Source organism: Trifolium pratense, linkage group LG5 (genome assembly GCF_020283565.1).
Source record: "Trifolium pratense cultivar HEN17-A07 linkage group LG5, ARS_RC_1.1, whole genome shotgun sequence".
In the NCBI taxonomy this organism is placed as follows: Eukaryota; Viridiplantae; Streptophyta; class Magnoliopsida; order Fabales; family Fabaceae; genus Trifolium; species Trifolium pratense.
The window spans coordinates 53,727,388-53,741,345 of NC_060063.1; the positions used below are offsets into that span (position 1 = coordinate 53,727,388).

The 13,958-nt window shown below is 33.1% G+C and overlaps 2 protein-coding genes and 1 non-coding gene across 3 annotated transcripts; all 3 read left to right on the top strand.

Annotated features, from left to right (window-relative positions):
• Window positions 1-31: 31 nt before the first annotated feature.
• On the top strand, window positions 32-1,806 carry LOC123885354 (presenilin-like protein At2g29900). Its single transcript, XM_045934632.1, has one exon. The coding sequence runs from the start codon at window positions 112-114 to the stop codon at window positions 1,495-1,497; it is 1,386 nt and encodes a 461-aa protein (XP_045790588.1). The 5' UTR covers window positions 32-111; the 3' UTR covers window positions 1,498-1,806.
• A 1,089-nt stretch (window positions 1,807-2,895) lies between these two features.
• Window positions 2,896-2,968, top strand: TRNAE-CUC. The gene has a single exon. It is a non-coding gene; the product is annotated as a tRNA-Glu (tRNA).
• Window positions 2,969-9,577: 6,609 nt separating this feature from the next.
• Window positions 9,578-12,832, top strand: LOC123887050 (replication protein A 70 kDa DNA-binding subunit B). The gene is made up of 12 exons (XM_045936323.1): window positions 9,578-9,793; window positions 9,895-10,041; window positions 10,141-10,338; window positions 10,454-10,628; window positions 10,733-11,003; window positions 11,088-11,190; window positions 11,286-11,410; window positions 11,503-11,581; window positions 11,668-11,809; window positions 12,021-12,181; window positions 12,266-12,386; window positions 12,470-12,832. The coding sequence occupies exons 1-12, from the start codon at window positions 9,666-9,668 to the stop codon at window positions 12,668-12,670; spliced, it is 1,851 nt and encodes a 616-aa protein (XP_045792279.1). The 5' UTR covers window positions 9,578-9,665; the 3' UTR covers window positions 12,671-12,832.
• Window positions 12,833-13,958: the final 1,126 nt, after the last annotated feature.

Below are 13,958 nucleotides of genomic sequence, written 5' to 3' on the forward strand. Positions count from 1 at the left end.
TAATATTTAGGCCCGGCCCGGGCCCATTACCGAAGAGTCAAGAGACAGAAGCAGTAACACAACACTTCACACGATTTCGATCTGAACTCTCTCTGTCTCTGTTCTGCAACAATGGCAGAAACTCAAAGAGCTTCATCTTCAACAACCGTTCTCGATACTTTAGGCGAAGAAATCGTTAGAATTATCACTCCCGTTTCAATCTGCATGTTCCTCGTTGTAATCTTAGTTTCAATTCTCAACACAAACGATTCACCAACCATTTCCACCATAGCCAACATAGCATACGATGAAACAACCTCAGATTCTTCCTGGGACAAATTCCTCGGTGCACTTCTAAATTCCTTATCATTCGTCGTTGTCGTAACTTTCGCCACTTTCTTTTTAGTTCTCCTCTTCTATTTCCGATGCATCACGTTCTTAAAACTGTACATGGCTTTTTCTTCATTTGTTGTATTAGGTTTTCTTGGTGGTGAAATTTGTTTGTTTTTGATTCAACATTTTAGTACTCCGATTGATTGTATTACGTTTTCTATTGTTTTGTGTAATTTTGCTGTTGTTGGTGTTTGTGCTGTTTTTATGTCGAAAATGGCTATTTTTGTTACACAAGGTTATTTGGTAATTATTGGAATATTGGTTGCTTATTGGTTTACTATGTTGCCTGAATGGACAACATGGGCTATGCTTGTTTCTATGGCTTTGTATGATCTTGCTGCTGTTTTGTTGCCTGTTGGGCCTTTGAGGCTTTTGGTTGAACTTGCAATATCAAGGGATGAAGAAATTCCGGCTTTGGTTTACGAGGCTAGGCCGGTGAGTAATGATAGTTTGGAACATGTTGCGGCTCGGAGGAGGTTATGGAGAGAGAGGAGGATTGAGAATTCAAATGTGATGGTAACTGACAATGGAAGTTCCGTGTTGGGTAGTAGTGGACTTAATGTTGAACAATCACACTCTAATTCAGATGTGAATGTTGTTCTTGGATCGAATACAAACGACAATACCCCGGATGGCGTAATTTTGGCTTCAGAAAATGCTTCGAATTTGAATTCTAGTAGCTCTTATGGTGCGTGTAATTTGATAAGAGCCGAAGAGGGGCGAGTGCAGGTTCGAGAAACCGATTCAGATCTTGTCACGCCCTTGATTGTTTGTGGACCGAATGTGCAGGTTCCTAGAGGAGAAGATGCGGGGTCGAATGAGAATTTGATGTTGGAGGGAATTGGATTGGCCTCGTCCGGTGCAATCAAGTTAGGACTTGGCGATTTTATCTTCTATAGTGTTTTGGTTGGCAGGGCTGCAATGTATGATTTTATGACAGTTTATGCATGTTATCTTGCAATTATTGCTGGTCTTGGCATAACTTTGATGCTTTTGGCTTTGTATCAGAAAGCCTTGCCTGCTCTACCTGTGTCGATAGCACTCGGTGTGTTGTTTTATTTCTTGACCAGGTTACTACTTGAAGTATTTGTAGTACAGTGTTCCTTGAATCTCTTGATGTTCTAACTTCTAAGGTTATAAATTATATTGCTTTGGCTCAGTTCTTGGATATAAAGCATATTACATTACTATAGCTGAAGGTTTGAACGTACGGTTTCATCTCTTGTTGTAAGGCTCTCTAAACCTGTAACATTTTCTTAAACTACTGTTTGTTTTGTACTCTTTTCTTTTCTGTTTGTTAACTAGAAAGTAGAAAACACCTAGTGTACTGCAGATTTAGGATCTGTGACCACAGATATTTCATTCCTTCGTCGAATCCCCGTTTGTAAAATAGAAGTGTCAAATAAAATAACTCGGTATATATTATTGTCTTTAGATATCGCGTTTGTGTACTGTATCTCCAAATGCATCGCATTGCTTGACCAACTGATCATGTAACATAACATATATGTTGCTCTATTGAAATTCCTTACTCTTAAAACTTTTTTTCTTTCTTGTCGGAATAACTATATAGTTTGGTATATAAATAATTTGGTTACTCATTAATCTTTTACTTGCAAAAGAAGAATGCTATTACAGATATGGGTGTAATTGCAGCTGGTCTGATCTAGTTCCTTATTGATTTAAAAGCTGTGATATTGCTTTGCAGATAGCAGAAGCAAAATAGAATGGAGATAGGAGTCTCTTCGAGTTATAAATGTTATTTTTTTCCTGTAAATGTAAAGTGTGTGATATTTTTTTGTATTTGGTTTCATCAACTTCAATCATTAGGGTCTGAAAGCAGTTTTTGAAATTTTGAACTATCATTCTTTGCCTTCAAAATACTTCAAATACATGCAAACAAACCATGCTAACTCTCTTGTAAAAGGCTCTTCTGCTGCCCAGCAGGCCTTTAAATTGAATTGAAATGCACCAGACCAGTGAGTACCGATTGAATAAACTGATTCTTCCATGCCACGCTCGCCAACATTGCAAAGATCTCTGATCAATGGCCCCTCCTAAATAAATTATCTTTAGTTTTTTTTTTTGAACGGCAATAAATTGTCTCTAGTAGCTACTCTATTCTGAAACAATCTCCATGCTAGACACGACGCTTTTGACTTGTCTGTATCGACTTATGTCACACTTTCGATGAATTGCTAATTACTAAACCATTTTGATTGCTGACCTGAAAACATTCCATGACAGAAAACATTCCATAGTAAAATATGAAAGAATAAAAAGACAACGTCCCAAAAAAATCTCAAAATGAAAACGAACAAAGTCATAGTTTAAGTGCTATATAGCACCTCTAATAAAAATATATGAAAAATGAACTATTTACATTGGTGCATCAAACATTATAGTACTCTTTTTACTCCTCCCATTCTACTAGATAATTAAGCTCGAAGTGTCCTTCATAATTAAGGTTTATATATAGAATTCATGGCATTCTATACGTTTAGTTATACATTAGAGTGTAAATCCGTTGTAGTCTAGTTGGTCAGGATACTCGGCTCTCACCCGAGATACCCGGGTTCAAGTCCCGGCAACGGAAATGATTTTTATTTTTTCAATTATTCTAATGATAAATACTAACATTTGCACACGTCTAATAGTGCATGGTACAACTAGGGGTGTGCAAAAAATCCAAGTAACCTTAACCAAATCATTAACCAAACCATATCCAAAATTAATAACCAAATCCATTTTAAAAAAAAACCAAACCAATCCAATACAAAAAAACCAATTCTAAACCCTATCCAATTTTTTATAATTGGTTTAAAATTGGTTTTTAAATTGAGGCCCAATAAGGAAAAAGCCCAATAGTTTTTTTTTTAAAAAAAAAAAATTTCCAAATTCAATTAATTATATAATTTAATAAATAAATAATTAATAAGGTGGTGGAGGAATTGGTCAACGCGGCGGTCAACGCCGGACCACCGGCGGCCGGCACGGCGGAGCTCCGGCGGCGGACGGTGGTGGCCGGCGATTTTCCGGCGGCGACCGGCGGCCGGCGCGGTGGTTGACGGCGGCGCTCCGGTGACCGGCGCGGTGGTTGGCGGCGGCGCTCCGGCGGCCGGCCACCGTCAACCACCCTTTAATATTTAATTATTTTTTATTTAACAAAATTTATTTATTTTAAAAATAATTATAAAAAACAGATTTTTGATGATTTTTTTTTTTAAAAAAAATCTATATTTTAATTATTTTGGGCTTAAAAAAATCTGTTTTTTTGGGCTTAGTTTGAAATTTGTTGGGCTTAGAAAAAAAACTCTTATGAATTCATTATAAACCAATAATTCATAAAATTAAAGAAAAATTATGTTTTTTTCTATAAACAATAATTATTAAATATGTTCTTTTAATCAATTAAACAAAAAAAAATATTGGCTTAATTATTGTAAAAAAAAAATTTAAATATATAGGAATTAAAAGTTATAATAATGCATTTTTAAAAAAAAATAAAAAATAAAATAAAATTTAAGATGAATCGGTTATAAATAAGTAACCTATTTTTTATTATAAACCGGTTATAAATTGGTTCCGAACCAATTATAAACCATATCCAAATTAGTTTTGCAAAATAACCAATTTTTCATTAAAATGGTTTTGGATATAAACCAAAACCATAAATATGGTTTGGTGTGGTGTGGTTTTTAAACCATGCACACCCCTAGGTACAACTCATGATGATAAGGTCAACAATTGGCATAATTGTATTTTTTAGCACATTATGGTTGAAATTTGTTTGTTATTTTTTTATTTATTTTACGGAAGATAAAATTTGTTTATTAGTTGTTTCTTGAGGAATATATATATGAATTAATTAAATCCCTAAATTTGTGTATCACCGTCTATTTTATTTAACCTTTTTTTGGTTTTACAATTCATCACTTTCTTTTTTTCTCTCTTTCTTTCCATCTGTCATGATGTTGAATATAACTTTTACATTGTCTTCTTGACAACATTCTTCTTTGTTAGTTGTAAAGAAAATGGGACTGCTGATTTTTTGGCCATATATGACTTAGTTAATTACACCAACGGCCTGGTCGGCAGTCTCTTTCAATTTTTCAGACACATCAATTTTGTATGTAATATTATCACCTTTTCTCTATGTTTTGAATCTCATTCGCCATATCTCTTATATTTTTCACATGTATGAATGAAATTTGTTATTTAATTTTCCAGATTTTTTTCTTTAAATAAATATATGTTATGATTAGGTAAAGAATTTGGGTTTAATTTTGTTGTTTCTATCTTTCTTTCTTTCTTTTTTATTTATATTTTTTTGACAAAAATGCTTGTTGAATTTGCATGTTTTATACATTCAATATTACAATTACTAACGGATATGCACAATTTGAATAACATCATGTTGCATTTTGTTGTTATATCATGATTGTATCAACCCCAGCTCGCACTCGACATTGACATGATCTTTGACAATCATGAGTCAGGAGGCTCAGAAAGAGACCTTGATTATAATAATATTGCATTTATGTCTTCATTATAAAGGGTGCGAAAAAATGAAAAGCCTATATGAGTATGTTTATATTTCATAACATATATATGTGTGTGTTTGTGTGCAAACTTAATTATTTATGTTGTCGTTTTCATCGTCTTTTTGGTGTTTGTCTCATTTAGTTATGCTAAACTAATACATGTTCTCTCAATTTTAGGTTATTAGATCTTTTCTTCATATCTGATTGAATCAATATGACATAGATGCATTAAAAAACACTTTAAAACCCTCATTGATGGGTGAAAATTCAAGAACTAAGTTGCTTATTTACTCTGATTACGATGGTTTAACGAGTTTTTATTATGAATTCAAATTTTACAGCTTACCATAATTCCATAAGAATCTTCAAACCCTAATTCACTTGACATTGTTAGCTGATGGAAGCTGGAGGTGATAACAAATTAAATGTTGATCAACCACCATCTCCATCATCAAAGGAAGAGCATGGAAGCACACATAACAACCATTTGGAAGCTAAATCTCACGCAACAAGCAACAATGAGTATCTCATTAAATCTTTGTCATCATTGTCCCAACAACCTATCCTAATACCAAATGATGCAACCATTTCTAATTCTCAAGATGACAAAAACTCTTCAACTAATGATAAGATAGATACAAATATCAAATCACATGATCCGATTCAAGAAGCCGAAGAAGGTCATCAAAGTGTGATTGTTACTTCTCAAATAGGGACATCACCATCTTCTCGAAATTTGGAACCATCAAACCAAGAACATGTTCATGCTTCTATAAATGCCACCAATAGTGAAACTCCGAATTTGGAACCGTCCTCCCACGTAATTGGAGAATCGAGTAATGGCGATATTCCAATAAGTTCTATACCTAATCATGAACATTCTAATCAAGTATCAAGACAAAGCTCGACGCCAAATTCACCTAGAGAAAATATAGAACATGACGTAAACAAAGGACCAGAGATACAAAATCCTCAAGTGCAAGTAATGGAGCGACCAAATGAATCCGGCGCCGCCACTTCCCAATATGTTTTTCCATCTCATGTATTTGCTAGAAACAATACAAACACACCTGAATGGAGTACTGCATCCAATGAATCATTGTTTAGCATTTACATGGGTAACATGAGCTTTTCGGGCGAATTAGCTTGCTTTAAATCTTGTGAATTGGATAAACCATGTGATATACATATGTCTGATCAACCTAATGCTTCACCAAACAATCAACCTCTTACACCAGTTAATAAATTCAATGATATAAGTCAGAGAATTGCTGAACTGCATGAAGAAGGTTTGAAAGTAACTGAAGCTAAAGCTGCTGAGACAATGAGAGAAGTCATTATGGAAAGTTGTTTAACCACAAAGAATGCTGTTGAAAAGGAAGATACAAAATCTAAGTCTCAACATGAGCAAGATGGGAGCACCAAATCCTATGCGTTTCAAACGTAAGTATTACTATTCTCGATAAAAGTCACACTCCCTCCAGACTTAATTATAAACAAAAGTTTGCTTTTCAGATTTATTGAATAACTCGTTTATAATATTGACCAAATACATCAGTTATTCAATAAATCTGAAAAATAGACTTTTGCTTATAGATTATGTCTGTAATTTAACTTTTATAGTTGAGTGATTTGAGCAAATTGTTTATTTATTTTTTGTTATTTATTGTGAAGATCAAAAGGTAGGGATAAAAGTGTTTCGTCTAAGGCTGCTGGAGAAAAACAAACAACACACAAGTCAGAACAAAATGAAAAAACCAAAGAAGATGGCGAGGAACCAAAGTCGAACACAAATCCACCTCCAAACAAATGGCTAGGTTGTTTCCCATGTTGTTAGAACAAACTAGATGATCCTTAAAACATGGTATTTTCCAAAGGCAATTGTCATCTTTGTCATATCATCAAACTTGTATTCTATACATGCATTGCAAAATAGCTCTAGTTGGTTAGTCTTATTTTTCTTATTTTTATTTTTTGGGTATTTTTTAGTTTGTACATTCTACTTCAGAAATCACGTAGATATGTAGTTTAATTGTATTTTCAACAGATTAGCATGTTTACCAACTAAACACTAAACTTCAACTAACTAAATTTTTTATTATTTAATAACTCACAAAATTATTACCCGTCATTCATACAACAATTGCAACTCCATAATTATACACATACATATAGATGATATTGGATTGTGATTGACGATATAAGCAATCACAACCGTTTATATGAAATCAGACGGTCTCCATTACTTATTCAAAAAACAACTAAAAATAATCTCAGTCATCCATTTAAACTTGGACGGTTAGAATTTATTACTGCGTGCTACTGTATCCTGCTTTTACGGTAGGAAATCCAAACGCGATGATATTCATACGCAACCACTCATCATCACTACCTCTCCAAAACAGAAAATCATTCACCTTGGGTTTGTGCAAATGAATCATAAATTTATATATTGTTACCACTCCACAATTCAAGGTGTATAATGTGTCTCTCTCTCTCTCTATATATATATATAGGGAAAATGCAGATAGAAACACTTTACATACCATATACAATTTGGACAAAAAACATGAGAAATATTTTAGTTAAGGTTGGATGACAAATAATAAACTCATGTACACAAAACATTGAACATCACACATGAAAAAATTATCGCTTCAAATAGTTCTATTTTATATAGTTAACATAGAAACTTAGAAAGTGTGGCATGTTGTGCTACAAATCACACCTGTGTGAAATAAATACAATCGGGAATAAAAAGTATATATAGCAATCAAGTGATAGAAGATGAAACAACATCAAGTGTGGATTCCTCGAGCCTTTGTTGCACTCCACCTTGATTTTCAGATGTATCTACCTCTATATCAAAAGTACATAAACCAATCTTTGCAGTGCGGAGTTCTATTTATAATGACAGGGTAAGTAGATTTTCGCTAAGCGATTTTGTTGTTCGCTCGACAAATTGATCTTTCTTGATCACTTGTGTAGTATTTGCCATCTTTACGATCAAGAGTCACTAAACCGCTGTGATTGTAAGCCTTTTAAAAAGAGTTTGAAAGGTCATGCATAGTAATGTTATGTCGCCTAAGTCGACGAACGTAGTTTTTCAAAAATTGAGTTTTGCTATTCAAAAAGGTTTAGCGGCGCAGCTTATTGTCCGTCTATATTTTGTTCATATGTAATTATTATTATTATAATATTAGGAATGTAAACAGGGCGGAGGTTACTTTACCACTCTTTGTTCCACCATCTAAAATGTTCACCATCTTCGTCCTCATTTCCCGCTTCGGGAAATATTTTTGTTGCTCACTTAGCAAATTTGCCCTATTTGAATTCAATTTTTCGTGACTTGATTTCGCTATTCTTTAATTTTTGTTTGTTTCATGATATTGCATAGCTCTCATGATTTTGGTTTTATCACTCTTAAACCTATTAAAACAAGAACAAATGCAACATTACTTGTTCTCGTATCTAAAAACCTAATAACCACATGTACAAGAATTTGGGGAAACCATATAAAAAAACGTATCATATAATTTTTTTTATATATTCATGCATTGTTCAAATTATTTTAACCCTGTCCATAAATTTCTGTGAAGCTCCCAAGAGTTAATTTATTTACTTTTTATAAGGTTAAATATTTTTTTTTGTCCTTATAAAATAAGGAGTTCTAAATTTAATCCCTGATTTTTATTATATTTTTACTCTATAATTGTTTTTGTACATAGTTTTAGTTCTTATTAAAACTATTTTTGTTTAATTATCATCAAACTTTTAAATTTTTAATATTAGCAGGCACGTGAAAAATATCATATAAAGTTTATATTCAAAATTTTCAATTTCTTAAGATGAGATGAGTTAAATAAAAAAATTTAAACGGTAGGAGTTCAAAATAAAATTACGAAAATCACGATCTTAAAATCAAATTTTGAGATTGGAAGAATTTTTTATAATATTTTAAACATACATGCGAAAAAATCATTGAAAAATGCACACTGACTTACTCCCTCCTTACCATTTTATAAGCAAAAAAAATCACTTTTTCTTGTCCCAAATTATAAGCAAAAGTAACTTATTTTTATCATCTTTAAGATTTACTTTTACTTATTCTCATGAAATTTAATACAAATTGCAATTAATTTACTCTCTCTCTCTTCTTTTTCCCATAATTAATAACCAATAAAAATTCTTTTTACATCTTCCTATAAAACACAAAAAATTATATTACTTCAAATTATCACATTCTGCTTTTCTTTATAAGTGTGGATTTTTTTTTTGACTTATAATATGGGACGGAGGGAGTAATACATAGACTAAAACTGACTGCATAATTATTCTTGAGAAGCTAAAATATAATAAAAATCATAAGTAAAGACTATACTTTAAAAAATCATCATTTTTATTTTTTTATTTTTTTTGACAGTTAAAAAATCATCATTTACTGGGTATGTTAAATTAAATTAAATTAAATAAAAAAGTTTGAACTTTAGACAAAGTCAAAGCATAGAGATGGCGCCATTAGTTTAGATAGAAGTGAAAATGTACCGCCACAAAGCAAATTGAAAAGTGATTGAATGCGGTGTATCAAATATATCCGCGGGCCATAACAATTTAAAGCAAAATTCCCGCCACAACTTTCACACTCAGTACAAAAATACACACTCTCCCTCCCATTTTCACCATCACTCTCTCACTTCACCATAATTCCCATTTCCCTCTCAAACCCTAAATTCTTCCTTTCACAATCCAATGGCAAAATCAATCTCCCCAAACGCCATCTCCACCGTACTTTCAAATCCATCTCCAGATTCTTCATCAGATCTTCCTGATATCGTTGTTCAAATTCTCGATCTCAAACAAAACGGCAACAGATACATGTATTTTATTTTATTTCTTCTTTTTTTGTTTCTTTTACATTTTCTGTTTTCGATTCCAGATCTGTAACTGTAGGTTAATTATTTGTTTGATCTTGGATTAGGTGTTTTGTGAGTGATGGAAAGATGAAATTAAGAGCAATTCTTCCTTCAAGTCAGTTTTCAGATGTGCTTTCTGGAAAGATTCAGAACCTCGGTCTCATTCGTATTGTTGATTATACTCTTAATGACATTCCGAACAAGCCTGATAAGTAAGCCCTAATTTTCACTATTGCATTCATTGTGTTCTAAGATTTGTTTATTATTTTTTTAAAAAATTAATTAATTTAATTTTATTTGGGTTGTTTTAGGTATCTAATTGTTACAAAGTGTGAAGCGGTTTCTCCTGCGCTTGAAATGGAGATAAAGAGTGAACCAACTGGTATCACTTTGAAGCCTAAGGAAGATGTTGTAGTCAAGACTGAAGGTGTTGCTGGTTTTGTTCTAAAGCCGAAGCAGGATGTTGTTTCAAAATCTGCTGCTCAGATTGTGCGTGAGCAACATGCTAAGTGAGTATTGTTGTTTTTGGTTTTGAATTCAGAAATTTTGGTGGTTTTATTTGTTTATTTGATTTAGGGTTTAAGTTGAGTTTGTAGTTATTTATTTGGTTTAATGGGTTTTCAGTTCTGCTCCTGCGAGACTGGCTATGACGCGTAGGGTGCGTCCTCTTGTTTCTTTGAATCCTTATATGGGTGGTTGGACAATCAAGGTCAGTGTTACCAGCAAAGGAACAATGCGTACCTATAAGAATGCTAGAGGAGAAGGTTGTGTATTCAATGTTGAATTGACTGATGAAGATGTAAGGAACAAACATGTTTGATTTTTTTTAATGTTGTGTAGTTTTTTTCAAGTTTGGGGAATGATGTGTTTTGTGTTTTTGTTCTTGTTTTGAAATGTTTTCAGGGTACTCAGATTCAAGCAACTATGTTTAATGATGCTGCTAGGAAGTTTTTTGACAAATTTGTTATGGGAAAGGTTTATTATATTTCAAAGGGTACTTTGAAAGTTGCTAACAAACAGTTTAAAACTGTGGCAAATGATTATGAGATGACACTGAATGAGAATTCTGAGGTGGAAGAGGTTCCTGAAGAAGCTGGGTTTGTTCCAGAGACAAAATTCAGTTTTGTCCCAATTGATCAATTGGGTCCTCATGTCAATAAGCCTGATCTTGTTGGTAAGTGTAGTTTAGATGTTATGCTATCACTGCGTTTGTTGCTCCTTTTATTGTTATCTTATTGTTATTGGTTGTGGATTTCAGATGTTGTTGGAGTTGTTAAGAGTGTGTCTTCAACGATGAGCATCAGAAGGAAGAGCAACAATGAGAGTGTTGCAAAGCGTGACATTACTATTGCTGATGAAAGGTCAGTGCTTTTTATTTATCATTTGCAGTACAATCTTAGGCATGTTTTATGTTGTAATGTTTTGAAACTTAAAATACATATGTTTGACATTGCAGCAAAAAGACAGTTATTGTGTCTTTGTGGGGTGATCTTGCAACTAACATAGGACAAGAGTTACTTGACATTGCTGATAAATCCCCAGTAGTTGCAATCAAATCCCTCAAAGTTGGGGACTTTCAAGGTATTGCAAGGTCTATGAGTTGGTGATTATTGCATAACATTTCTACAAAAAAGGATCATATATCTCATTGTTGAATATATATTCTGTTTCAGGTGTTTCATTGTCAGCTATAAGCAAAAGTTTAGTTCTGATTGATCCAGAAGTACCTGAAACTCAGAAGCTCAGATCCTGGTATACCAATGTTCACTAGGTTATTGTCCCCTTGTTTTGATATGTTCATGCTATTGATATTTACATGTTTGTCATATGCGTTTCAGGTATGATTCTGAAGGCAAGGATACTGCAATGGCTGCTTTAAGCTCTGGTTCAATTCCATCCAACAGTGGAAACAGATCTGTGTACTCTGATCGTGTTACACTTTCTCATATAACCTCTAACCCCTCCTTGGGAGCTGAGAAGGTAACCGTTGCAGAATAGTGTTTTCTGGTCTAATAATGCATCCCATTATTTTGGATTATAGTTTTTTGTTTTCTGCCATTGCTAAGATAGTTTCAACCTGTTAACTGATATTAACATTCTTTGATAATGTTCTATTAAGTATTGCAAATTTTAATGGATTGTGATCATATATACCATTTTAACTTATAGTCTGTTTTGCTACTTTGAGCAGCCTGCATTTTTTAGCATTAGAGGATACATAAGTTTCATAAAGGCAGATCAGGCAATGTGGTATCGTGCCTGTAAGACTTGCAATAAGAAAGTTACTGAAAGCACTGGCGCTGGTTACTGGTGTGAAAGTTGCCAGAAAAATGACGAAGAATGCAATTTAAGGTACTGCAGCTGATTCAATCAATCTTTGAAGTTTTGTAGATCATAGTATATCAGAATTTGAACTTTTCAGTTTGCCCCTTTCAGATATATCATGGTTGTAAAAGTTACTGATGCAAGTGGCGAGGCTTTTATATCAACCTTTAACGAGGAAGCTGAGAAGATCATTGGTTGCTCTGCTGATGAGCTAGACAGCCTTAGATCACAGGTAACATATTGTATACCTGTTTCTTAATGTTTGGTTTTGAATAATGCATGCTAATTCTATTTTATTTTGTATTGTTTTTTTAGGAGGGAGAAGATAGTCCTTATCAACTGAAATTGAAGCAAGCTACATGGACTCCACACCTCTTGAGGGTTAGTGTTTCTCAGAATGAGTATAATAATGAGAAGCGGCAAAGGATAACTGCAAGGGCTGTTGTTCCTGTTGACTATGCTGTGGAGTCCAGAAATCTCCTTGAAAACATATCAAAGATGGGAGTCTCTCAATAAGATGGAAATGCTGATTCAATGTCTCTAGGTCTTTTGGTTCACTCCTTTTTTCAAGGAGATGTTGCTGCTTGTAAATTATTAATCCTTGGATGGTTTATTATATATTTTGTATGATTACAGAAACATGGATGGAAATTTCTTGCTTTTGGTGGCATCTACCTATAAGTTTAAATTACGATTTGTCAAAAAAATGATGTGGTTTTTGAACGGTAATAGTTTTGTTAATTCTTTAAGCACTTTTACAATTTTACTGAATTGATAAGGAGCAACATCAAGATTGTGGTTTGGTGGAGGAGCAAATCACTTGAAGTGATGATGTTATGAATTCAATTCTTTTTAGGAACAAATAATAACTAATATTTGTCATTCAATAAATTAAGGATAGGCTGAAGTGAATAACTACATGTAGATTTCATGAAGAAAGCTAACACTGATTTTATTTCGTATTAAGATTATCCATTTTTTGAGTGCTTATCAGTACAGAAAACTTCTAAGCTGTATACCATATATTATAGAAAAAGTGACCTTAACCCGGGCACACTTTTTATAGAAATTAAGTTTCAATTTTTCATGTAAATGCAGGCGAGAATTGCAACACAACTTTAAACTTCTGAATTCATTATCTCAACAAACAAAGATTTGCATTTGATTTTTCGTAGTCTCTAGACACAATAGCTTTTTAGTCGAATGTTCTCTTGAACATGTTGATATAAGGTTTATGAATAGAAAAATAAGTCAATTCAAACACCAAAAGACATACTTCCTAGACACCATCTCACATCTCAAAATCATTCATAAGGGGATACCAACAAAGCATTTTTATGTAATAGTTCGGATTCAATGACAAATATTAGCTTTATTTTATGTAATCTGATTGTTAATGCTGGTGATATGTTTTACAATCAATAAACTAAACGGCAACTTGAGCTTTATTTTAAGGATAAATGACTATTATACGGATGAGGTTATATTATATAATCGGAAGTGTCAAAGGATGTAGATTGTATTAAGAGCTTAGAATGTTTAATGCAAAGGCTTTCATAAATAGATTGACATAAATGAAGATAGTGTTACAAGGAGTAGATATACATACTTGTAACAAACTACTCTAACAACTTGTAACTGAATGCCAACAAACTAACTAACTCATAGCTAAGCTAGTCTACAGCACTCACACTATAGTTACAATGTGCCTTACACAAGTAACTTGCAATGTAAGCAACTGTATGTTCAACAATTAACTACTTTAACAGGAAAAGAGTGAGGTCTCCAATTATAAATACAAGAA

What these genes read in the sequence shown, in the direction of transcription:
- LOC123885354 (XM_045934632.1), top strand. Translation starts at nt 112, where the DNA reads ATGGCAGAAACTCAAAGAGCTTCATCTTCAACAACCGTTCTCGATACT.
- LOC123887050 (XM_045936323.1), top strand. Translation starts at nt 9,666, where the DNA reads ATGGCAAAATCAATCTCCCCAAACGCCATCTCCACCGTACTTTCAAAT. An exon ending in CAAAACGGCAACAGATACAT is followed by an intron (nt 9,794 to 9,894) that starts GTATTTTATTTT and finishes ATCTTGGATTAG; the next exon opens with GTGTTTTGTGAGTGATGGAA. An exon ending in GACGAAGAATGCAATTTAAG is followed by an intron (nt 12,182 to 12,265) that starts GTACTGCAGCTG and finishes TGCCCCTTTCAG; the next exon opens with ATATATCATGGTTGTAAAAG.